Source organism: Garra rufa, chromosome 21 (genome assembly GCF_049309525.1).
Source record: "Garra rufa chromosome 21, GarRuf1.0, whole genome shotgun sequence".
NCBI lineage: Eukaryota > Metazoa > Chordata > Actinopteri > Cypriniformes > Cyprinidae > Garra > Garra rufa.
The window spans coordinates 24,573,136-24,597,342 of NC_133381.1; the positions used below are offsets into that span (position 1 = coordinate 24,573,136).

Genomic DNA, 24,207 nt, shown 5'->3' on the forward strand with positions numbered 1-24,207 from the left:
AAATATTATCCTATTCAAATCATACATCAATGAAAATTTATTTATTCATCTTTCAGATTATGTATTAATTTCAGTCTCAAAAAATGTATATGTATTTTTGCCTGGAGCAGTTTACACACTTATGTTTTGTAGGTGTGTAATTATGACCAATTAATATGTTTTGTAAGCTAAGTTGGGGAGAAACATAAAAGTTGGCCTGACTAAAATAGAAAGTAAATTCATACGATATACAGAATGAGGAGAAGTGTGCCTCCTTCAAAAGAGCAGGGCCCTGATAAGACTCTGAAAATGATGCAAAATGTACAGAAAGAAGAATATTATAGGCTAATAAAAACATCCAACATTCACATTCAAAAATTTTAGCCTTTCTGTAAATTAAGTCATTTATATTGTTATAAAAAAGCAATTCCATTGGCCTTTAATTAATTAATCAAATAATTCCCAGTGAACAAAGTTTTAGGAACATATGATACAAATTAAAGTCAGTTATTCGTTAAAAATAACAGAATCTATATATAAAAATGAAGGACAAATCGACATCCAGTATAAATTTTTTTTAGGCTCACAGTACTAAAAACAGTCTAGGAACACTTTACATCTTGAGGGACTACTTCTCAAAAAGGCACTAGTTTCTTTGGTCGGAATATTACTTATTGCATCAAGTCCTCTGTCTTTGTTGACGCCAGAGAGATTTCGCCTCAGCATGTCACAGCTTTTATGATTGGCCAGCTGAGACCTGCAATCCGCTCGTGACTGTAACGGCGTCTCTGATTGGTTACGTTAGACCTGCAATGCGTCAAGCCATTGCGCTCAGTGTGTCCCGGATCACGCAGCAGCACTGGAACCGACGGGCCAACAAGCCCTTCGGTTAGACAGGACAGGGCTGATTAAATTTCTCTCCCGGGATCAGATCTCATATTATAAACTCACCGTGAGACTCCTTCACATCCAGAAAGTTAGGGTTTAATTGAGTTTCTAGAAAGCAATGGTAAGCACAGAATGCAGTGCTCTTTGTATTTAGCGAATAGGACACAGTTGCAGATTTAAAATAAATAAGACTTCAAACAGGGTGAAATGAAGATTGCGGCAACGAAAATAAACAAATATGTAATAATAATGTTATGATAATAATACAAGAATTAACTTACGAGGACCAACGCTTTGTTAAATACATGCAGTAAAACTTTGCAAAACTATTACTATAATAGATTAACTTCTTTGATTTTAAACTACTGTACAATAAAACGTATTAAAATGTCTTAATGGCCACTGTTTCCCCTTCTTTTCTGTCAAATCCTCTAATAAATCGGCTGAACCAGTTAAAAAGTTCAACGATTCCTTCACGCAGTGAACTGAATCAGTTCGAGAGGTTATCGAATCAACAAATCACTGATTCATTGAACCGAATTCACAATGTGCTGAGAACCGATTTGATGTGGATGATTTAACAGGGTGAAATGCAAGTTTACTATATTAGCAGGAATATTACAAATTAAAGGAGCTGTAAACATATAAACATATATGTATATATTACATAAGACATATTGGTTTTAACATGCTAGAACTTTTTTGAGGTACAAGATTTTTATTATTGTAAATTATGCTTAGATTCTACATGTTTGAACCAACTCTTGTTGGGTATGTCGTAATTAAGTCATGACATAATTGAATTGCTGAATCATTTCTGAAACTGGGTCCTTAAGACAAACTGTTCGAAAGAACCGATTCGCAGAAACGAGTCTTTTTTATCACCGCATGCTTTTCTATCAGGTCGCAGGCGGATGACGCAACCGGAGCGCGTCTGTTTTGATCTGTGTGAAGAAACATGGCTCTTTTCCCGTCCTTTTCTGGACTGTCAAGCAATAATAGCTCTACTGGGGATAGAGGTAAGCTCTCTCTGACCTGCCTTCAGAGCTTCATACAGGAGAAAGTCAGGTGTACTTGATATTGGATGAAAGAAAGAGAACCTGTAAACGAAGTCTAAAAGTTGTTCTGATTATTACTATAACTGCTATATGATTTACTGTAGCGTTACACGTAGATTAACAGTAGTAATGTGTGCATAACAGCCTTTATATTTAGTGTTAATTTAAATGTTAAAACAGTTTTGGCTCATTTGTAGTATTATACTTATATATCAGTGATTTGTGATTAATCTGTTGGAAAGTACTGCATTGAATCCTATTTGAAGCACATCTGCTCTGCATTTTCTTAAAGTAAAAAAACAGTGCCACATTAATAGTTTTAAAATGTAATTCATTCAAAGTACAAAAACATTCTGCATCATTTTAAGAACTTTTTTTCTGTTGTTTCTGTGTATGAAAAATGTAATTATGTCCATACACAAACTTTTTCAACAAGTTACACTGCAAGGTTTAATACTTAGGGTTGAATCAAAGTGCGCAATAGTTGGAAGAATGCTTACAAGCACCAATAACCAGCACACAAATGATCTTGTATGCCAAATCCTGGACCTTTATGGACCTGGCTGCAGTTCAACGCACTGTAATCAGTCAGCCGTTCTGTTTGAGTGGATCCCATCATCAAGCACTTAATAAGCTAGATGAAGACACACATTCCAACTAATCAATATCAAATTATTGGGAAAGGACGGTTCTCACGTTGAGTACAGAAGAAAAGAACAAACTGCTCTTGCATGCAGATAACCCCTGCTGCCGTGCGGAGATTTGTGCAGAATATCGGCCAGGTCAGCAATGCATCTGGCTCCTTCCCAGGCTGAGTAACAGATAGCATCATGCTTTTGTCCTTCTCACTTCTTAAAGGAACCAACCGTTTTTCTGCATGCGAATCACATCTGAGTTTTTTGCTTCATTTGGACAGGCTGTCTGTCATGACTGACTGATTTATTCAGTTGTTAAGAGGCCAGCAGAGCTAATTTGGTTTGACTAAGTGTTTCTTCTCTCTGCTCCAGCAGATCTAGAATGGCTGAGTAATCAGAGCTTCAGCACAGAAGATGCTTTAAAGACTCACCAGCGCTCAACAGAGAGGGTGAAATTGGAAGCAGAGGAACCAGCAAGCCCAAGGTCACAGACTCTCAAAGCGCAGTGCAGTTAATCACTCAATAAATTCACTTTATCACCTGTGGAACTTAATGTGTGATTAAAGAGCTTGCTAAAATGAGATCAGTTTTTATTTGATTTATAAATCTTGTAAAATAAAAAAACGCTTCAATGTCCTTTCAACATTAAAGTGTATTAAGTCAAATTAAAATGTCATGTACAAGTAAATGAATCATAAATTTTAATGTTTAAAACTAAGTAAGCATGTACGTTAATATAGTACTCTTCCCGTTCACATGTCGCGCCTAAAAACGCGTGGAAAACGCTAGACGCGCCGCTTTCTTCCTTAACAACAAAGCGCTCGGGCGCTTGCGCTCCGGAAGCGTCTGCCGTTTCTAAGCAACCATCAGCTGCGCTCTAGCTCCAAGCCTATGCTTCTCCATGCATTGTTTCTTCTATTAGCGTCAAAATAATGGGGGCTTGACAAATCATAAAGTTCAGGAAATCCCTGGACCACAATGATGAGCTGCTCCTCCATGTTTCTACAGAGGTTTCAATGTAACGGAAAAACGTGAGGAAGCTGATTGGTTAGTTCATGTCACATGACCTGCGGTGCGCTTGCGACATTCTGAAAAGTTGAGATGTTATTAGGTGCGTTCGACTTCATGCGGCGCCGCAAGAAATCGGCTGCTGCCTTACAAAACAATGCATTCTGGTAAGATCATTTGTCCGACTTTGATCGGCGCTGCAGCCGCCTTTCGATCACGTGTGCCATCAAAGTACCGTGAGAGCAAAACGAGAGCAGTCGCAGAGGTCAGGCGCTGCAGCTGCTTAAAATCGGCTGCGAAAGCCTTGATGACGACACACTTTATTCTCATTGGTCAGATTATGTGACGACAAGCACGACGTGTGCTGCGTGTTTTTTCTTAAATAAGTTTCTGTATGGAATCAATCTTTATATCGAATATCTAATATTCAAACAAAACATTATTGATGAAAATGAATTAGGAATTATCTTGATGCGGCGCGGACGCGCCTGGAAAAAACGAGCGCGTCGCTTTATGCGCGTGCAAGCCGCGCGTCTACATTTGAAATAACGAACTTGAGCGCGCAAAAGATGCTACATGTGAACGGCCCCGTATGCCTGTTATATTGACATGGCTTGAAATGCATTAACAAATATTTACATATATACCATATTGAAAACACATTAAAATATTAACTTGACTGAAAACAGAGTGTTTGTTTAACAGAGGACATATTGAACGTTCTTTTCTATGTCTATGCAGAGAGCAAAAGCGTAAAGAGAGAGAAGACAGCCATGGCAGATCGAAAAAGAAAAAGAAAGACAAAAAGAAAAAACACAAGAAGAAGAGCAGAGATAACTCGGAAAGCAGTGGATCTGAATCAGACACAGTTTACCCCAGCGACCTGCTAAAAAAGGAGAACGCTGACAGGTGTGTTCATAGAAAATCCTGCAGTACATTGATCTACAGTCGGTCTTTGATCTTTGTACCCACTTACATCTATATCAGGCTTAAAAGGCTTCACACATTTAATCTCTTAAAGGGACAGTCCACCCAAAAGTCAAAATCCTGTCATTATGTACTGATCCGCATGTTGTTTCAAACTGCATGACTGTCTTTCTTCCACTAAACATGAAAGTAGAAGTTTAGCAGAATGATAACACAGCAATTTTGTACACAACAAAAACAGGATGTGTCTTTTTGTGGCATGTTATTTCAGTTTTTGGGTGAACTGTTCCTTTTGGGGGAATGCAAAAGATTTTGCATTGTGTTAGAACATTGAAATACACAAAACATCAACCAGAATTCTAGACTGTCTATTTAAAGGGATAGTTCACCAAAAAAATGAAAATTCTGTCATTAATTACTCACCCTCATGTTGTTCCAAACCCGTAAGACCTTCGTTCATCTTCGCAACAAAATAAGATATTTTTGATTAAATCTGAGAGCTTTCTGATGGCGCTTTTCCACTACACAGTACCAGCTCGACTCGGCTCGACTCGACTCGGCTCTGTTTGGTTTTCCACTGTGTAAAAGTTGTACCTGTACCGGCTTCCAGGTACTTTTTTTCGTACCACCTCCGGCGAGGTTCCAAGCGAGCTGAGGCGATACTAAAATGTGACGTGAAAACACAGCAGACTGCTGATTGGTCAGAGAGAATCGTCACTATTCACTGCGTTATCATTGCACGCGCCAGCAACAGTATCCAGAATAACCCCGCCATTTTTAAAAAGTTTGGCCAGAGATTGCGTGACATATCCAATCCATTACATATTATGGCAACTCGGAAGAATACGCCGTGGTCAAACGAGGAGGTGCAGACAGCGGGTGTGTGTTGCGTAGAAGATTACATCACGGCAGTTTCTTGCAGCGTCGCTATGACAACCAGGTACTATTGTGGAGGTACAGGTACAACTTTTACACAGTGGAAAACCAAACAGAGCCGAGTCGATCCGAGTCGAGTCGAGCCGAGGCGAGCTGGTACTGTGTAGTGGAAAAGCGCCATGACTCTGCATAAACGGTGCAGATGAAAGTGCACGCATGCATCGTGGTACTCTCCAATATGGCGTTAGGGTGATGCAGAGGAGAAGAATTGTTGAATAAAGTCATTATTTTAGGTTTTTTGTGCGCACAAAAAGTTTTCTCATAACTTCATAAAATTACTGTTGACCCACTATTTTGTCAATGTACTTTACTGGACCTTGAATGTGGAAGGACCCTTGCTGTTTATGGAGGGTCAGAAAGCTCTTGGATTTGATCAAAAATATCTTTTTCAAAATTTAAGTTCTGAAGATGAACAAAGGTCTTACAGCTTTAGAACAACATGAGGGTGAGTAATTAATGACAGAATTTTCATTTTTGGATGAACTATCCCTTTAAGACACTTTTAACCCTGGATTTTTGGATAATGGTGTGTGTGTTGTTTTTAATGCCCTTGTCTTTCATCTTCTTGGCTGCAGGGAGGAAGCTCAAGTTCGGGTGAGCGAGACCTTTATGTGGCTGGATGACCTCCAGACCCCCACTGACTCCCCCTTCTGTATCGACAGAAGAGCTGACCGTGCCAACTGGGAATACAAATCCCTCTATAGGGGAGACATAGCCAGGTAACTTTACTCACTATCTCTGTGTGTCTGTCTGTCTCACACACAGATGCTCTCCTCTTTCATTCTTTCTGTTTAGCTCTGAAGGTCAGCCAGTCTCAGCAGCAGCAGCAGGTGCCAGACGCTCCATAATGCAGGGGAGCACTGCGACTGTGTGCATACGAGAGAGCTGTAGTGTGTGTTGCACTGATGTGTCTCTTTCAACTGCTTTTATAACCCCAGCTTCTGTTCGCAGAAACCTTTTGAAATCCACATGAAGTTGTCTGCATCTAACTCCAGAAGCACTTTTTGTTCTCCCTTTGACACTTTTTTTTACTCCACACTTGAAATTAATTAAATAATTTAACATGCAGACTCCATTTAAACTTTGTTCTGCAGATAATGTGTGTGTAGTCTTTACTCAGAAAAAAGTGTGACATTTGCAAGAAAGGGAAGTGTGAGACGAGTCAACTAAATAATACTGCTGCTGTTAGTCGACTTTGGAAATACTTGGCATATTTATGTTTTGCTTTATATTCTTACAAAAGCTATGTTTAAATTACTGTATCACACCAAAATGAAAACCGTTTGAAAATGAAAAGTTTTTTTTTTTTATGAAATCCGAGGGCTAATTGACCCTGCATAGACAATGCAACTGAAATATTCCCAGGTCAAGAAACGTAGTAATGAATCATTAAAATAGTGACATCAGTGGTGTAACAGTAATTGTACGAAGCTACGAGAATCATTTTTGTGCCCAAAGAAAACAAAAATAAGCACTTTATTCAACAATTCTTATTCGCAACATGCATGCATCGTGGTGACTTGGAGAAGAATTGTTGAATAAAGTCATTATTTTTGTTTTGTTTTTCTGGACAAAAAGTATACTCGTATTTTCATGAAATTAAGTTTGAACCGCTGATGTTACATTTTAATGTTGCTCTAACTATGTTTCTAGGCTTGGGAATATATTTTAGTTGCATTGCTGTCTATGCAGGGTCAGAAAGCACTAAGATTTCATCACAAATGTCTAAATTTGTGTTCCAAAGATTGAACAAAGTTCTTACAGGTTTGGAACGACAAAAGGGTGAGCAATTAATGACAAAATGTTTGGGGGAACTATCTGTTTAATGTAACGTGTTAAAAATAATACATTGTTTGTATATCTGAAATGTCCACTCAGATGATGAGCAAGGTGAGGGAGTATTATTACCTACACACAACTTTTCATTTTTATTCTATGTCAAACTGGTATATAACAATTAAAGTTACTTAAAGGCTATAAAGCGTTATGAAATTTTGCACAGATTTAATGGAAATAATATGAATGAAATTTACTTGACAACAACACTAGATTCTATATCAATACTCTAATGAATAGAATACCCTTAAATAATATATAGTTGCCTATACACATCAAGCATTTCCTGCAATTATATGTACAAATATTTTTTTATACACTGCCATGAACAAACAGTTCCTTGATGTGCTAACTTATGTTAACTAACTTTATTTTAATTGTAGAAATATATACACACTACAGATAGTCTTGACAAAATCAAAAGATCCTCCTAACTAACTATGTGAGGGATTCTGTTTATAATAGGCTACTGAGTTTGTACTTATTGGTCACTGCCTGTTGATTAAGTTCATTTTAATAAATATTGGTTAATTTTATTAAGTATATGCTTAAAGGTGACATATAATGAATATATGACTTTTTCCATGTTTAAGTGCTATAATTGGGTCCCGGTGCATCTACCAACCAGAATTTGTGAAAAAGAACAACCAAGTAAATTCTATTGGTAAGCCTTTATCTGCAAGCTTTCTCTTGCAGATTTCGCTCCCCCGTGACGTAGAAAGATCTTATTGTAATATTAGTGCCCCTTAATCTGCACATTTCCACCCACAGCACTGCCATTGTGTTTTAGCAACCAACAATGGCGTACCAGTTTGACTAACTGATTCATAAATTAAATAGGTGATTTCAAATTGATTGCTTATACAGACCTATACAGGGTTTTTTTGCCTTCTATGGGATTTAAGTGCGATTACAGTCTGAGTACATGGAGTGTGTTTATATCCATATCTTACATCAATTATGCTTAATAACATGACAATTTGTAAGGTTATGTAAAAACCTTTAAAAGTGTTTTTTAAATGGTTCGAGTAAAACCTTGTCAGGCAATAAGATTTTACCTGTTTGCCCAGTTTTTCTTTGTATGTAAACATTTCCACGGTAGTCTGTAAATCTGCACTTGTCTGTTTATGTTTTGATAGCTATCAGTTTAAATGCACTCAATTTTAAAATGTTTGTGATGTTGCATACTGCAGAGCTGTCCAAACCTAAGAGTTTAGCTCCAACACACCTTAAAGGATTAGTTTACCTCCAGAACAAAAAGATGTTCATGTTTTTCTTTCTTCAGTCGCAAAGAAATTATGTTTTTTGAGGAAAACATTTCGGGATTTCTCTCCATATAATAGAAATGTATGGTGCCCCCAAGTTTGAACTTCCAAAATGCAGTTTAAACACAGCTTCAATTGGCTCTAAACGATCCCAGCCGAGATAGAGGTTCTTATCTAGCGAAACGATGAGTTATTTTAAACAAATTGACAATTTATATACTTTTTAAACTTAAATGCTCATCTTGTCTCGTCTCTGTGATGTGCATGTGTAGTCTTGTAATCCGGGTCAATACAGTTAGGGTATGTCGAAAAACTCGTCTTCAACGTCAAAATCGCCCTACAACGCTGTTTTACTTTTTTGTAAAGGATGTTTGATCTTCTTTGTATGTTCACTTCGTAAACACTGGGTCGGTACTTCTGCAGTGATGTAAGAAGATTTTGAAGTTATGGAAGAAACAAGATGGGAGGTTTTCAACATACCCTGAAAACAGTACCCATAACTGTATTGACCCGGATCACACAGACTATGCATGCGCATCGCAGAGATGAGGCGAGCATTTGAGGATAAAAAGTATATAAATTTTCAATTAGTTTAGAAAATAACCGATCATTTCACTAGATAAGTCCTTTATTCCTCGGCTGAAATCGTTTAGAGCCCTTTGAAGCTGCATTTAAACTGCATTTTGAAAGTTCAAACTCGGGGGCACCATAGATATCCATTATATGGAGAGAAATCCTGAAATGTTTTCCTCAAAAAATAATTTCTTTTACGAAAGACATGAACATCTTGGATGCCAAGGGGGTAAGTACATTATCTGTAAATTTTTGTTCTGGAACTCAACTAATCCTTAAACCGAAGTAATGAAGGCCCTCTAGGAGCAGGATTGGGCACAACTGGCATACTGAATAATTATTGGTCTTCTCTGTCTTGCATCTATTCAAACTTCTATAGCCAAGCTTTACTGTAAAGACATTGTCAATTTATCCATTAATTTTCATGCTCAGCCGTAAAAAAATCAAGATGCGTACTGAGTGCCATGATAATGGCAAAGCGGTTCTGATGGCTCATTTAATTTATGCAAAACTAAAGCCTAAAACTTCTTCCGCTGCCTTGCAAGCACTGATGTTACCTTCTGGAAATGTAAATCTCATTTACTTTGATGTCAGCATGCAGCTGTAGTTACGGTTCTGTACCCCTGCGCTCCATAAGCATCGTTCTGGGTCTTATTTACTCCAACGTTCTGGCACCGCAGGCTATAGTGAAGGGTTTATTAGCTGCTCGGAGGCAGCAAATCTCACACCTGGCAGTTCTCCAGCTCCTATCAGCTTTAATCTGGTGTCAGAGCTGCCATCTGTAACTGAAGAGACCACAATCAATACTCACATTCTCTCTCACTGTCCCTCTCTCCTGACATCCCCCTCTCACATACACACTCCTCTAAAGCTGATCGGTATCATGCGTGAAGAGTGTGTACAGAATGAGTGTACAGAGGTGCAGCACAGCACTCTTTTCTTGAGAAGGTCAAGTGCTGCTCCGGAGGATACAAATCCCTCGTCTTCGATCTCTTTCCTTCACTTTCTGAAGTTATCTCATCCGCACTCAGACACCTGCCAACTCCTGTTTTTACTTTGTCCTTCATCTGTCAGTAGGCCTGGATGGAATCTAAAAAGTTTCTTCATATTTTCTGCACTGTTTCTGAGGAAAAAGCTCAGTGGTTCTTCACCAGTTACGTTAAAACCTGTCCTATTTTTCTGCTTTTCAGGTATAAGAGGAAGGGAGCCTCATGCCTGGGGTTAAACGCCAAGACCCAGGCTGTGAACTGGAACGATGGAGGCCCAGAGAAGAAGCGCGTGGACAAGAAACCCGAGCGCTATTTCTGTCCTTCCACCCGTCAGCTGCTTCGGTCAGATAGTCAACCTGCTTTGCCCATACTCTCTAAGGGTAATGCCGTCAGCTCTGATTCCTACATCAAACTCTCAGCCTGCACTGAAGAGCAGGGCTCTTCCACCCAGGCACCTGTATCATGGGTAAATCCACTGGGCATCTATGACCATGGTACCTCTCTGTGGCTGGAGGGCAAGGGTAAACCGGAGGTAAAGGGAGATCAGCAGGATGTTGAGGCTGAAGGGAGCAGCAGCAGCAAAAGCAGCACCTTCCTGAGTGCACGGGTGGAGGAGTTTAACAGGAAGCTACGGGAGAATCCTTCAGACATCAAGCTGTGGCTGGACTTTGTACACTTCCAGGTAGGCCTCCAAAGAGGAAAAGTGGCAGTTTCATTGTTTCCTTACCTAACTTAAAAGAATAGTTCGCCCAAAAATGAAAATTCTGTCATTAATTACTCACCGTCATGTCGTTCCAAATCCGTAAGACCTTTGTTCATCTTCGGAATACAAATTAAGATTTATGATGAAGTCTGAGAGCTTTCTGACGATCCATAGACAGCAACATAACTGCAATGTTCCCAGGCCCAGAAATGTAGTAAAGACATTGTTAAAACAGTCCTTGTGACATTAGTGCTTCAACCGTAATTTTATGAAGCTATGAGAATACTTTGGATGAATTAATTGAACAATTGTGACATGTGCTGGCAAACTGAGTCGGAATGGGCAGTTTCAAACAAGTTCTTTATATTTTCATTCTCCATTAAAATACCTTCTAAATGATATATGACTTCTTGAAATCTGACTAAAAATACTTATCAGCCGTTTTAAGGCGATAGAGTTGATTTTGAAAATAAAATCGAGTTGAAGTTTTCTGAAAATTCTAAAGCAAAATCACCAAGCAATGTTGCATATTTTCCTCAAATTCTTTTCTTAATAATAATTACTATATTATTAATCACAATATAGCTGTTTTTTATTTTGTCTTTGTTATTAAAAAAAGAACAAAGAGGCAAAAAGTCAGTAGTTTAATCAAAAGCACCCAGTGATTCGTCTTTTAATGTTTGGTTAACATTGAGAAAAATCTACATCAGGGTTCCCCAAATCTTACCCTGGAGGTCCAATGCGCTGCAGAGTTTAGCTCCAACCCTGATCACACTTACCTACCTGTTATTCTCTAATGATCCTGAAGACCTTGATTAGCATGCTCAGGTGTGTTTGATTAGGGTAAGAGCTAAACTCAGGAAAATGGATCTCGAGGTCCAGATTTGGTGATTCCTGATCTACATTAAGACCTACTAATGCATGGATCTAATATAATGTTACACATCAAATTTTTCCCCAACCATTAACTAAACGTTCATGTAAGACATAACAGATTATGTTTGTGTGAATCTCCCAAGACATATTTCACGTTAATGTACAACCCCAATTCCAGAGAAATTGGGACGTTTTGAGAAATGGCATAAAATCAAGATTATTTTATTTATTCTATTCTATTTAACCTTTATTTAATTCACTAAAGTACAAAGAAAATTTTTTCGAAAGTTTTCAGTGGCCAACTTTAATTTCATTTTGAAAATATAACCAAATTTTGATTTTCATGGCTGCAACACACTCCAAAAAGTTGGGACAGAGCCATGTTTAACACTGTACCACATCAACTTTCCTTTTAATTACTATGTGTAATTGTTTCAGAACTGAGGATACTAATACTTCAAGTTTTGCAGGCAAAATTGTTGTCCAATCTGGCTTAATAAATTTTTTTTAGATGCTTAGCAGTCTGTGATCGTTGTTGTCCATTTCTCATTTTCATGATTGGTCATACATTTTCAATAAGAGACAGATCTGGACTGCAGGCGGGCCAGTCTAGCACATTCAGTCTGTGTCTACGAAAGCACACTGTTGTAGCACATGCAAAATGAGACGTGGCATTGTCTTGATGTAATAACCATGGAATTCCCATGAAAGACGTCATCTTGATTGATTCCAGTATATGTGTCTGTACAATCCCAATACATGCCTCCATTTCAATTACCTTCACACATATGACAGTCTTTGGGTTTGCATGTGTTGCTGATGAAAGTCTGGATGCTCCCTTTGGTCTTTGATACTGAAAACTCAATGTCCATTTTTTCCAGAAACAAGCTAAAGCATGCACTCGTCCCACCACAGCACACATTTCCATCATCTTTTTGACTATCTGAGATGAGCTCTGGCTCAGAGAACCCCATGGCATCACTGCATAAAATTGATGTATGGCTTTCTGCTAGAGTAACAGAAATTCAAGTTGCATTTATTGATGCAGCTGCAGAATGTGTTTAGTGACAGCAGTTTTCCGAAGTACTTCTGGGCCCATGTTGCTGTATTTAACACCACAGCATGACAGTTTCTTATGCAATGCCATCTAAGGGCTCAAAGGTAATGCACATTCACCCGAGGTGTCTTGCCTTGCCCTTCACAGACTGGTATTTCTCTGGTTTCCTTGAATCTTTTCACAATATTGTGTGTGGTAGTTGGTCGTAGACCTAAATTCTTTGTGATTTTATATTAATAAATTAGATTTTTTGATTTGTTTGACACTTTGTCATGAAATTTGGCACATAGTGATGAGACATAGTCCAGCTTCTCTTGAAAAGACTGAAATGCTTTTTTATACCCAAACATAATATCCTCACCTATTTCTATTTCACCTGCTTACTGTGAACTGTTTCAAAACAGTTAAACTTGAATATTCTATAACCAATTGTTTTTATTTGCCTCTGTCCCAGTTTTTTAGAGTGTGTTGCAGCCATAGAAATCAAAATTTGGTTATATTTACAAAATAAAAAAAAAAAGTTGGATGAAAACATCTAATTAACAGAAAACATATTCTTGATTTTATGGCATTTCACTAAACATTTCTGGAATTGGGGTTGTACTAGGGAGATCGCATGCCCTCTGAGAGGGGCATGTTATGCACATGCTTTGCAAATGTCAGTCAGCGTGATTGTTTTATTTTCACAGCATGGGTTTGAAATTCATATTTCACTGGTTTGTACTCATGTCGTTAAGAATTCAACACAATTTTTCACAAAGCCATAGACCTTCAACTTGTGGTGAGAAGCAGCAGCAGTCATCCAGAAGTAAGCAGAGAAAAAGGTGGTACTCTCAAAAAACGTACAAATAAAGATCATTTTAGATGTTTAATTACTATTTGGAGCATTGGGATCACTAGAAGAGCAAAGAAACTCAATGAAACCTCAAATTTTACTTTTAATTTTTCATATCTTTTGCCTGTAGCTCAAAATTAGACAGTGTGCAATCAAACTTATTTTGCCAGCAGCACGGGTCACAATTTTTGTTCTCCAAGTCATGTCCTCCGCCATTATCAAGAGTAGGGCCTACCTTACTACGTTTCTGGGTCTGGGAACAGTTCAGTTGTGTTGCTGTCTGTGGAGGGTCAGAAAGCTCTCAGGTTTCATCAAAAATACCTTATTTTGTGATTCGAAGATGAACAAAGGTTTTACAGGTTTGGTACAAAATGAGGGTAAATATTTAAAGACAGAATTTTCATCTTTTTTCAAATTTCTCTCTCTTTTTGTTTTTTAACAGGATGAAATGGCCTTTGGTTCTGGTTCATTCTTTGCTGCCAGTGACAGTGACGATGGTGACATGAAGAAGATGTCTTTTCGTGCCGTGCTGGAGAAGAAGCTGTCCATTGTGGACAAGGCAGTGGAAAGTAACCCTGCCAACGTGGACCTGAAACTGGAGAAACTCCGCCTGTGCAAAGAACTATGGGAGCCTGCCACCCTGCAGAAAGAGTGGAAGAAACTAGTGTTCATCCATCCAAACAGCGCTCCTTTATGGAGGAAGTATCTTCTCTTCACACAGAGTCATTTCAGCACTTTCTCAGTGTCAAAGGTCAACAGCGTGTTCGGAAAGTGTTTAAGCACACTCAGTGCAGTCCAAGATGGCAGTATGGTGTCTCACCCTCCACTTCCAGGCACCCAGGAAGACCTTTTAGGTATAGTGATATTTTATACTTGTCAAATTTAGATACTTACCAAATCTAGCAAGTGTTGGCATCTTTTAGACTTTCCACCTTGTTCCTATTAAAGTCTCCTAGTGTCCTCAGATAATATTTGCATTGTCATAGTTTGAGTTTCACTTGTTTAGATGTGAATTTGCAGTCGTGGGTTATTTTTTCTCTCCCTCCCCTCATGTTGCTGTGACAGCAGTTGGTGGAAACTGTAAACGTGTTTTGATTACATGCAGAAATATTTGTAGAGTTAAGCACCTACAATTTGTGTATGTTTCGAGCTGTCCTCCTTTTTTGTGTGTGTGTGTGGCAGGGATCGACTGGCGAGCAACAGTAAAAGGTGATGATGTGGTGTTTTTGAAGTGGACTGGCATGTTGTTTGTCAGCTAGTTTAGAGGGTGTATTGTGTGGGTCTGTTTAGAGAGAGGCAGACAGTGAGTCGGAACATAAACATCACTGTCCTGGGCTTCCCCGTACTGGGATTCGCCGAAATGAACAGGCGTTAAAACCTCTGTGACATTGTGTATGTGTGTGTGTGGATGAATGATCAGATTTTGAGCCAGGCCCCTTGCTGTTCTGTGCTCTCTATCACTGGCTTCTCGATTAGCCTAATTAAACAATTACCTCGATAGATTGGGTCAGTGTGCAGCATGTGTCTAGATCAGCACTCCCTGAGCCACATTTGCTGAACTGAGCTGTAATTTACACTCAAACATACAATTATTTTTGTACAGATTGGACTAGACAGATTATGTTGTGTATAGGGAAATGCAAATGTTTTTTTTAAAGAAGTCTCTTTTGCTCATCATTGTTCGATTTATTTGATCAAAAATACAGAAAAAAGTAATATTATGAAATATTAATATTTCATATATTAAAATAACAGCTTTGTTTAATGTACTTTAAAATAATATTTATATCTGTGATGCAAAGCTGAGTTTTCATCAGTCATTACTTCAGTCTTTAGTGTCATACAATCCTTCAGAAATCATTCTAATATTCTGATTTATTATCAGTGTTGGAAACAGTTGTGCTGCTTAATATTTTTTGGAAGCTGTGATGCTTTTTTTCAGGATTATTTGATGAATAAAAAGTTCAAAGTACTGCATTTCTTCAAAATAGAAATCTTTTCTAACAATGTAGGTCTTTACTATCACTTCTTATCAATTTAACACATCCTTGCTGAATAAACGTATTAATTTCTTTCAAATAATGAATAAATAAATAATTGTACTGATGCCAAACTTTGAACGGTAGTGTATATTGTCACAAAATATTCCTATTTTAGATAAATGCTGTTCTTTTTAATGTTTTATTCATCAAATAATCCTGAAAAATGTATCACGGGTTCTAAAAAAATATTAAGCAGCACAACTGTTTCCAACACTGATAATTAATCAGCATATTAGAATGATTTCTAAAGTATCTTGTGATATTATAGACTGAAGTAATGATGCTGAAAATTCAGCTTTGGATCGCAGGAATAAATTAGATTTTAAAAGTATATTAAAATAGAAAACCACTATTTAAAATTGCAACAATATTTCATTGTTTTCTGTATTTTTAATACAATAAACAGCCTTGATGAGCAGAAAAGACTTCTTTAAAAAAGCATTGAAAATCTTGCTGATCCCATACTTTTGAACAGAGATGTAGTTCATCTAGAAAGTAAAAGTCATAAAGGTAATGAACAACATGTGTGTGAGTAAAAGATAATATTTGGGAAAATGATTCCTTGAACGACTCTGTGCTGCTCTCTTTTGCTCAGAGGTGGAAATGCAGTATCAACTATGTATGTCTCTACTGGTTACATTTTCATTTCATTCATATTTATTCTCATTTCACGAATATATCTGTGATCATAAATAAAACAAACCGTTTTCTCTTGTCTGGCAGATATATTTCTACAGCAGTGCCATTTCCTACGGCAGGCGGGTCACACCGAGAAAGCTGTGTGTCTTTTCCAAGCCCTTCTGGACTTCACTTTCTTCAAGCCAGAAAGTGTAAAAAACCTGCTTACTAGACAACAGGTACACACAAACATAAATTTAATAAAAATTTATTTTCCTTTAAAGCAACACCATACAACATCAGATTAATGTTTTTGACATTCTGTTCCATTCACTTGTGCTCTGCCTCATTGTTTTTGAACATGTCTTATGTCAGCACACCAATGTGTCCAACTAATTATTCAGTCAACCCACAAACTCGAAATGTAGTTTTCACTGTGCAGTGAAACTGTAACCCTGCATAAGTTCAGATAAACATGGGATATGTAGTAAAATATTCAACAGCCACATACACATTCTGCTGAGCAAGACTTAAAGATTCCTAGAAAGTCAAAACGCTACCTGACCTAAACTTAATATGATCCAAAACTTATTGTTGGTTATTAAAAACATGATTTGCATTGTGATAGACTGCTCATATTATACCCACCTCACATTCTTACTCATTGTAAATAACTGTGAAACTGCATTCTTTTTGCATTTCTTATCCTTGAAATTTAGGGACATCAGTCAGTTACATGACATGGTGTGTAGTGCACATCGCTGCTGCATTAATCTTCCAGTCAGCGTGTCATTGGCTGATCACTCCTGGTGTCTTTCTGTGATTGGTTGAACAAGTTTTCAGTGCTGGTTGGGTTTGGTGCTGCAGTATGAGGTGGTTTTGGTTCTTGGCAGTGTTAGGTGATAACTGCAAATAAAACAAGACTTCACTGTTCAGCTGAGTACACGCTTTATAGCACTTTTATGTGATTGGGACTGTTGCTGCTAGTGATTCTACAATGGATTGCTTATTGAAAACATAGAAATACCTGTCTTTAAAAATCCAGGAATGGTAATATTTCTTAAAGAAAGAGTAGGAATTATTTTAAAAACATTAAAAACTAGTATTCGTTAAATTAGTTTGCAAAGCCATTGGTCAAAATGTGTGGGAACTTTGTACTACTTGCTTTTATTTGTTTCTCTACTTTGTATTTCTTTGTGTGTCCAGGTGGATTTTTTTGAGCCTTTTTGGGACAGTGGAGAGCCCAGAATTGGGGAACGTGGGGCTCGTGGATGGAAGGCTTGGATGCTTCAGCAGGAGAAAGGAGGATGGGTGATTCCACCTGAGCCAGGTGTTCAAACCAAATGCATGCACACACAAATGTAGATCATTGCCAGTTGACTGTAGTATAGCTAGTGGTTCAGAATTTGGTGCACATGCATTTTGATGTTTGGTATTTCTGACTATTGTACTCAAACATGGGTAATAGGGAATGACAAAGATAAAGCAAGGAGTTGACCACCACATCTAAACCTTCTATTACCCCCAAATTAGTCTCAGAATCTGAGAGCTAACGTTACAGTAAACTCTTTGGCCTGCAGATGATGATGACGAAGAAGAGCAGGACGACTCAGAGATCAAAGACAAGACCTGGCCTAAGTGGAAGATCTGGTTAGATGTGGAGGCATCCCGAGAGGCAAACCACTGGTTGCCATGGAGACCAGATAAAACCAAGGGCCAATCAGAAGAGGACTGTGAGGACCCTGACAGACAGGTGCGATGTCTGGCCCAAATGAAATATGCAGATGATTTTGCATTTTTGTTCAAAATGGATTTCAGCATGCTTAAATACCCTCTATGTTTATAATTTAATACATAGTCAAATTAGCTAAAATATTTCTAAGTTCTTATAAATGTTCCATTTGTGCATAAATCTCTTTCTGACTCCATGCAGGTCTTGTTTGATGATATCGGCCCATCTATGATTCGTGTGGACAGACCAGATCTCCAGCTGCAGTTGATCCTGTCATTCCTGCAATTCCTAGGTCTGCCTGGACCTTCGGGGAGGTTCTCTCTCTCTTCCTCAAACATTCTACTGGACGATCTGACCTTCCTTGAAGAGGGTCCAGATACGGAGCGACCACTGACCTTTTATGACCTCCCAATAGCTGTTACTTGTGCAGTGGGTCACATGACATTTCTAAATGACTGCAGGAGGCAGGCAGGGCTGTGCAAAGCAGGGGAAGAGTTTCTCCAGAACGTTCTACAGCAAACTCTCCCACTCGTCTCCACAAAGGATCAAGCTGCTATTACTCTCTGCTGGCTCCAGTATGAGAAACTAAAGGTATGTGTGTATGAGCAAAACTATAAATATGCATTTCTTGAAAAAACAGGTCATATTTCATTCAAAAAAACAAACAAACAAACAAACAAAAAAAAAACAATACATTGTGACATTATTTTCATAATAATAATAAAACATTTTCATGACTATTAGTCATATCCCCCCCATTATTATATTAAATACAATGTAAAATTCAATGTAAAATGCATGTTATTTTTTATTTAGTACTGACCTGAATAAGATATTTCTCATAAAAGACTTTACATACAGCCCACAAGAGAAAAAAAATGACTGTTCAAAAGTTTACATACACTTGATTCTCAATACTGTGTTCTTACCTGAATGATCCACAGCTGTATTTATTGTTTAGTGATAGCTGTTCATGAGTCCCTTGTTTTTCCTGAACAGTTAAACTGCCCGTTATTCTTCAGAAAAATCCTTTATGTCCCACAAATTCTTTGGTTTTTCAGCATTTTTGTCTATTTAAACCATTTCCATCCATGAATTTGTAATCCATCTTTTCACACTTAGGACAACTGAGGGACTCGTATGCAACTATTACAGACGGTTCAAACGCTCACTGATGTTACAGAAGGAAAAACGATGCATTAAGAGCAGGGTTGTAAACTTTTGAACAGAATGAAGATGTGGACATTTTTCTTATTTTGCCTAAATATCATATTTTTTCATTTAGTACTGCCCTTCAGAAGCTACAGAAGATACTTACATGTTACCCAGAAGACAATTTAAGTTCAATTTTAGATATTAATGCATCGTTTTTCCTTCTGAAGCACCAGTGAGTGTTTGAACCTTCTGTAATAGTTGCATATGAGTCCCCTGAGTTGTCCTCAGTGTGAAAAGGTGGATCTCAAAACCATACAGTCGTTGTTGGGAAGGGGTCTAATACACAGAAATGCTGAAAAAAAAAAAAAAAAGTTTGTGGGACCTGAAGGATTTTCTGAAGAACAGCGGACAGTTTAACTGTTTTACTGTGTTAGTCTGCAACCTTCTTCTTTGCTTTTCTATCGTAGGTGCTGAGATGTTTACGCAGTGGAAATAAAAGGCGCCTGAAGGCTCAGGGGAAGCGTAGTAAACGTCTAGCAAAGCGACTGCTAAAAGAGCCAGATAACAGGGGCAGCCTGGCACTTTGGAGAGAGTATGCCCATCTGGAGTGGCTTCTGGGGAATCTGGAGGAGGCACGCAAAGTATTTGACACTGCTTTGGGCATGGGCGTGACTAGAGGTCTTAATGATCCTGTTCTCTGTAACCTCTGCTTTCTTTACGCACAGTTAGAGGTAGAGCAGGCCACAAACAATGGGACAGTCCCCACTTCCAAAGCTGTCTACATTCTCACTAAATTAGCTGAGGGTGCTGCCTACACACCTTTCGTTGACCAGATTAGCCCAGTGACCATACTGAAAGCCAGAAAGACCTATGAGCAGACACTGTTGAGCTGTTTACCTGAGCAGAGCACTGGAGCTCCAAAGAAACTCCATAGGATGTCCAGCCTGGTTGGATGTTTTGGGCTTTTTCAGTATCTCACAATGGGGATAGATGCAGCAGATGCTGTGTACAATCAGGCCATCCAAAAACTGATTTCTAGCAACTTGAGTTCAGAAGTGACAGATGGATCTCTGAGGAGACCCAAGGCCTTTCCAGACTGGGAGTTTGTTGCTGTCCAGCATGTAGCACTGCTGCGCCACCACGCCAACACCAATGTGTTTCCTCTCTCCCGGCTAAGACTGGCACTTACAGATGCCCTCTCCTTACTGCCCTCCAGCGCTTCATTATGGCAACTCTACCTTCAAACAGAGAACCGCTATCACAGCGCAGGCCGTGCCCGCAGGTTTTTCCACAGTGCAATAAAGAAAACTGACAGTGTTGTGCCATATCTTTTCGCCATTACTGCAGAGCGACGACTCAAACAGATGCTGGACTCTGTTCAGAGGTGAGGGTGGAGGTCTTTTTTTCTGCTGTTCAAAAGTTTGGGATCAGTAAGATTTAGGGATGCACCGATCCGAATCGGCCGATCATGCTTGCGCGTTTTGTCAGTAAAGCCGGTTCTGTAATCAGCGGTAAATGCCATCAGGTGCGTGATTTCACGTTGAGCCGTATATACTACACACAGCCGTTGTTTACCGACTAGCTGCGCAAATCAATGTTCATTATCAGTGTGAATGTGCGCAGCTCGTCAGTGAACAACGGCTGTGTGTAGTATATACGGCTCAACGTGAAATCACGCACCTGATGGCATTTACCGCTGATTACAGAACCGGCTTTACTGACAAAACGTGCAAGTGATCGGCCGATACGGATCGGTGCATCCCTAGTAAGATTTTTAATGTTTTTTAAAGAAGTCTTTTCTGCTTATCAAGGCTGTGTTTATTTAATTAAAAATACAAAAAAATATATATATAATAATAATAATAATATTGTGAAATATTATTGCAATTTAAAAAGTGGGCTTCTATTTTAATATACTTTAAAATAGAATTTATTCCTTTGATGCAAAGTTGAATTTTTAGCATCATTACTCCAGTCTTCAATATCAAATAATCCCTCAGAAATCATTCTAATATGCTGATTTATTATTAATGTTGGAAATCGTTTAATATAAGCTTCTTTTTTTTTTTTACCTGTGATACTTTTTTTTTTAGGATTCTTTGATTAATTAAATGGTCAAAAGAACAGCATTTATTTCAAATAGTAATCTTTTGTAACAATATACACTACTGTTCAAAGTTTGGGGTCAGTAAATTCTTTCTTTCTTAATTTCTTTGAAAGAAATTAATACTTTTAATACAGCAAGGCTGTGTTAAATTGATAAAAAGTGAAAGTAGCAATTTATATTGTTAGAAAAGATTTATATTTTGATAGATGCTTTGCTTTTTAGCTTTTTTTTTAATCGAAGAATCCTGAAAAAAGGATCACAGGATTTCCAACACTGATAATAAATCAGCATATTAGAATGATTTCTGAAGGATCATGTGACACTGAAGACTAAAGTAATGGCTTATGAAAATTCAGCTTTGCATCACAGAATACTGTAAAATTATATTTTAAAGTATAAAAATAGAATTAAAATGGAAAACTGTTATTTTATAGCAATGATATTACTTTTTCTTTATTTTTGACCAAATAAATGGGACTTTATTGAGCATAAGAGACTTTTTTTAAAAACATTACAAATCTTACTGATCCCAAACTTTTGAACGGTGGTGTAGTTTCAGTTTTGTTTTTTGTTTTTTTTCTTGTTCTGTTTTGTGTGTGAACACAAACACTTCTGGCAAAGCTCAATCTAACACATCATAGCTAATGTGTCAGAATACATTTCAAAATGTGACACAAGTGTGCTGCATTCTCAGGGTCACAGAAAAGGTCACTATAGCAGCCGTTTAATATAGGTCACCTTACAGCCACAGTGGAGGAACAGTTAGTTGAGATCTTTTGCAGAGCCAATTAATTTAAGGGTTATTTCACCCAAAATGAAAATTCTGTCATTAATTACTTACCCATATGTCGTTTCTAACCTGTAAGACCTTCGTTCATCTTCGGAACACAAATTAAGATATTTTTGTTGAAATCCGAGAGCTTTCTGACCCTGCATAGACAGCGACACAACAGAAACACAGCAAGGACATTGGTAAAATAGTCCATGTGCATGAAGAGGAGAAGAGTTGTTGAATAAAGTCATTATTTTTGTTTTTTTGTGCACATAAAGTATTCTCGTAGCGTTGTAAAATTATGGTTGAACCCCGGATGTCACATGGACTGTTTTACTGATGCTATGTTTCTGGACCTTGGAACATTTCAGTTGTGTTGCTGTCTATGCAGGGTCAGAGAGCTCTCGGATTTCATCAAATATATCTTAATTTGTGTTCCAAAGATGAATGAAGGTCTTTAGGCTTTGGAATGACTTGAGGGTAATTAATGACAGAATTTTTATTTTTGGGTGAACTGAACCTTTAAAATTGGTTGAAAGTGAAAACATTAATCTGGTTTAGTGGCAATAATCTGGTTTAGTAACTGATGTCATCTTTGTCCAGGTCTCGTCTTCCTGGAGAAGCCCTGCCAGCCCTCCCAAATAATGGTCTTTGCAACCGTATCCGCTGTCTGTTTGAAAACGCTACAGCAACAGAACATGGAGCCCACTGTCCTCTGCTCTGGAGGATGTATCTGAACTTCATGGTAAAGTTATAAACACCATTCAGTTGAGAAATGTGACCCCGGACTACAAAACCAGTCTTAAGTAGCACATGCTATTGTAGCAATAGCCAAAAATACATTGTATGGGTCAAAATTACTGATTTTTCTTTTATGCCAAAAATCATTAGGATATTAAAGGAGTAGTTCACTTTCAGAACAAAAACTTACAGATAATGTACTCACCCCCTTGTCATCCAAGATGTTCATGTCTTTCTTTCTTCAGTCGTAAGGAAATTATGTTTTTTGAGGAAAACATTTTAGGATTTCTCTCCGTACGGTGGACTTCTATGGTGCCTGCGAGTTTGAACTTCCAAAATCTAAATGATCACAGCCGAGGAAAGAAGGGTCTTACAATTGATGTACTTTTTAACCTCAAAAGCTTGTCTTGTCTAGCTCTGTGTGTACTCTGTAGAGATTAAAAAGTATAGAAATTGTGAATATTTTTAGAAAATAACCGATCGTTTTGCTAGATAAGACCCTTCTTCCTCGGCTGTGATCATTTAGAGCCATTTGAAGCTGCATTTTGGAAGTTCAAACTCGGGGGCACCATAGAAGTCCATTATATGGAGAGAAATCCTCAAATGTTTTCCTCAAAAAACAGCATTTCTTTACGACTCAAGAAAGAAAAACATGAACATCTTGGATGACAAGGGGGTGAGTACATTATCTGTAAATTTTTGTTCTGAAAGTGAACTACTCCTTTAAGTGAAGATATATTGTAAATTTCTTACCATAAATATATCAAAACTTAATTTTTGATTAGTAATATGCATTGCTAAGAACTACATTTAGACAACTTTAAAGGTGATTTTCTTCATATTTAGATTTTTTTGCACCCTCAGATTCCAGATTTTCATATAGTTGTGTCTCAAACAAATATTGTCCTATCCTAACAAACCATACATCAGTGGAAAGCTTTCAGCTTTCAGAAGATGTATAATGTATGGGAGTGTGAACTGTTTCCTTGTGTGTTTTCTACAGGTGTGTGATGGGAATCTTGAGAGGGGCAGTGGGATCTTCTATAAGGCCCTACAGGCAGTGCCCTGGGTAAAGGTAAGATTCACTTTACTTGCACTAGTACTGTAGTACTGTGACAAAGTCTGCACGTTTAGCGCTTTACTTTCAGACTCGTAATGTGTGTTTGTACATGTTTATTTGCAGGGCTTGTACATGGATGCAGTGCAGCTATTTCCTGAACGTGTGCAAGAGTTTTTAGACCTTATGACTGAGAAGGAGTTACGTCTGAGAGTGCCCATGGAGGAGGTGGACATCTTACTGGAGGACTAGGCATTAAATCCCTTTCTGTAACACACTAGAGCAACAGCTGTAAAAAAAGATAAACAAGGTTTTTATTTATTTGTATCTTTTCCATGATTTTGGAAATAAATTATACATAGAGTATTAAGTTGTCTTTCGTACTTGAATATAATGTTTGTTCGAATTTCTTATGGTT

The 24,207-nt window shown here is 38.0% G+C and overlaps 1 protein-coding gene across 2 annotated transcripts; it reads left to right on the forward strand.

Annotated features, from left to right (window-relative positions):
* Window positions 1-1,776: 1,776 nt before the first annotated feature.
* Window positions 1,777-24,159, forward strand: nrde2 (NRDE-2, necessary for RNA interference, domain containing). Of its 2 annotated transcripts, none has more exons than XM_073827125.1 (14): window positions 1,777-1,886; window positions 2,936-3,044; window positions 4,310-4,477; window positions 6,007-6,150; window positions 10,296-10,776; window positions 14,008-14,419; window positions 16,331-16,464; window positions 17,432-17,555; window positions 17,806-17,978; window positions 18,159-18,548; window positions 19,580-20,496; window positions 22,595-22,736; window positions 23,736-23,807; window positions 23,916-24,159. In XM_073827125.1, exons 1-14 carry the CDS (start codon window positions 1,826-1,828, stop codon window positions 24,039-24,041), a joined length of 3,453 nt encoding a protein of 1,150 aa, XP_073683226.1. In that variant the 5' UTR covers window positions 1,777-1,825; the 3' UTR covers window positions 24,042-24,159. The 2 variants fall into 2 exon arrangements, with proteins under 2 accessions (XP_073683226.1, XP_073683225.1); XM_073827124.1 differs by having other exon boundaries at window positions 1,805-1,886; window positions 2,933-3,044.
* Window positions 24,160-24,207: the final 48 nt, after the last annotated feature.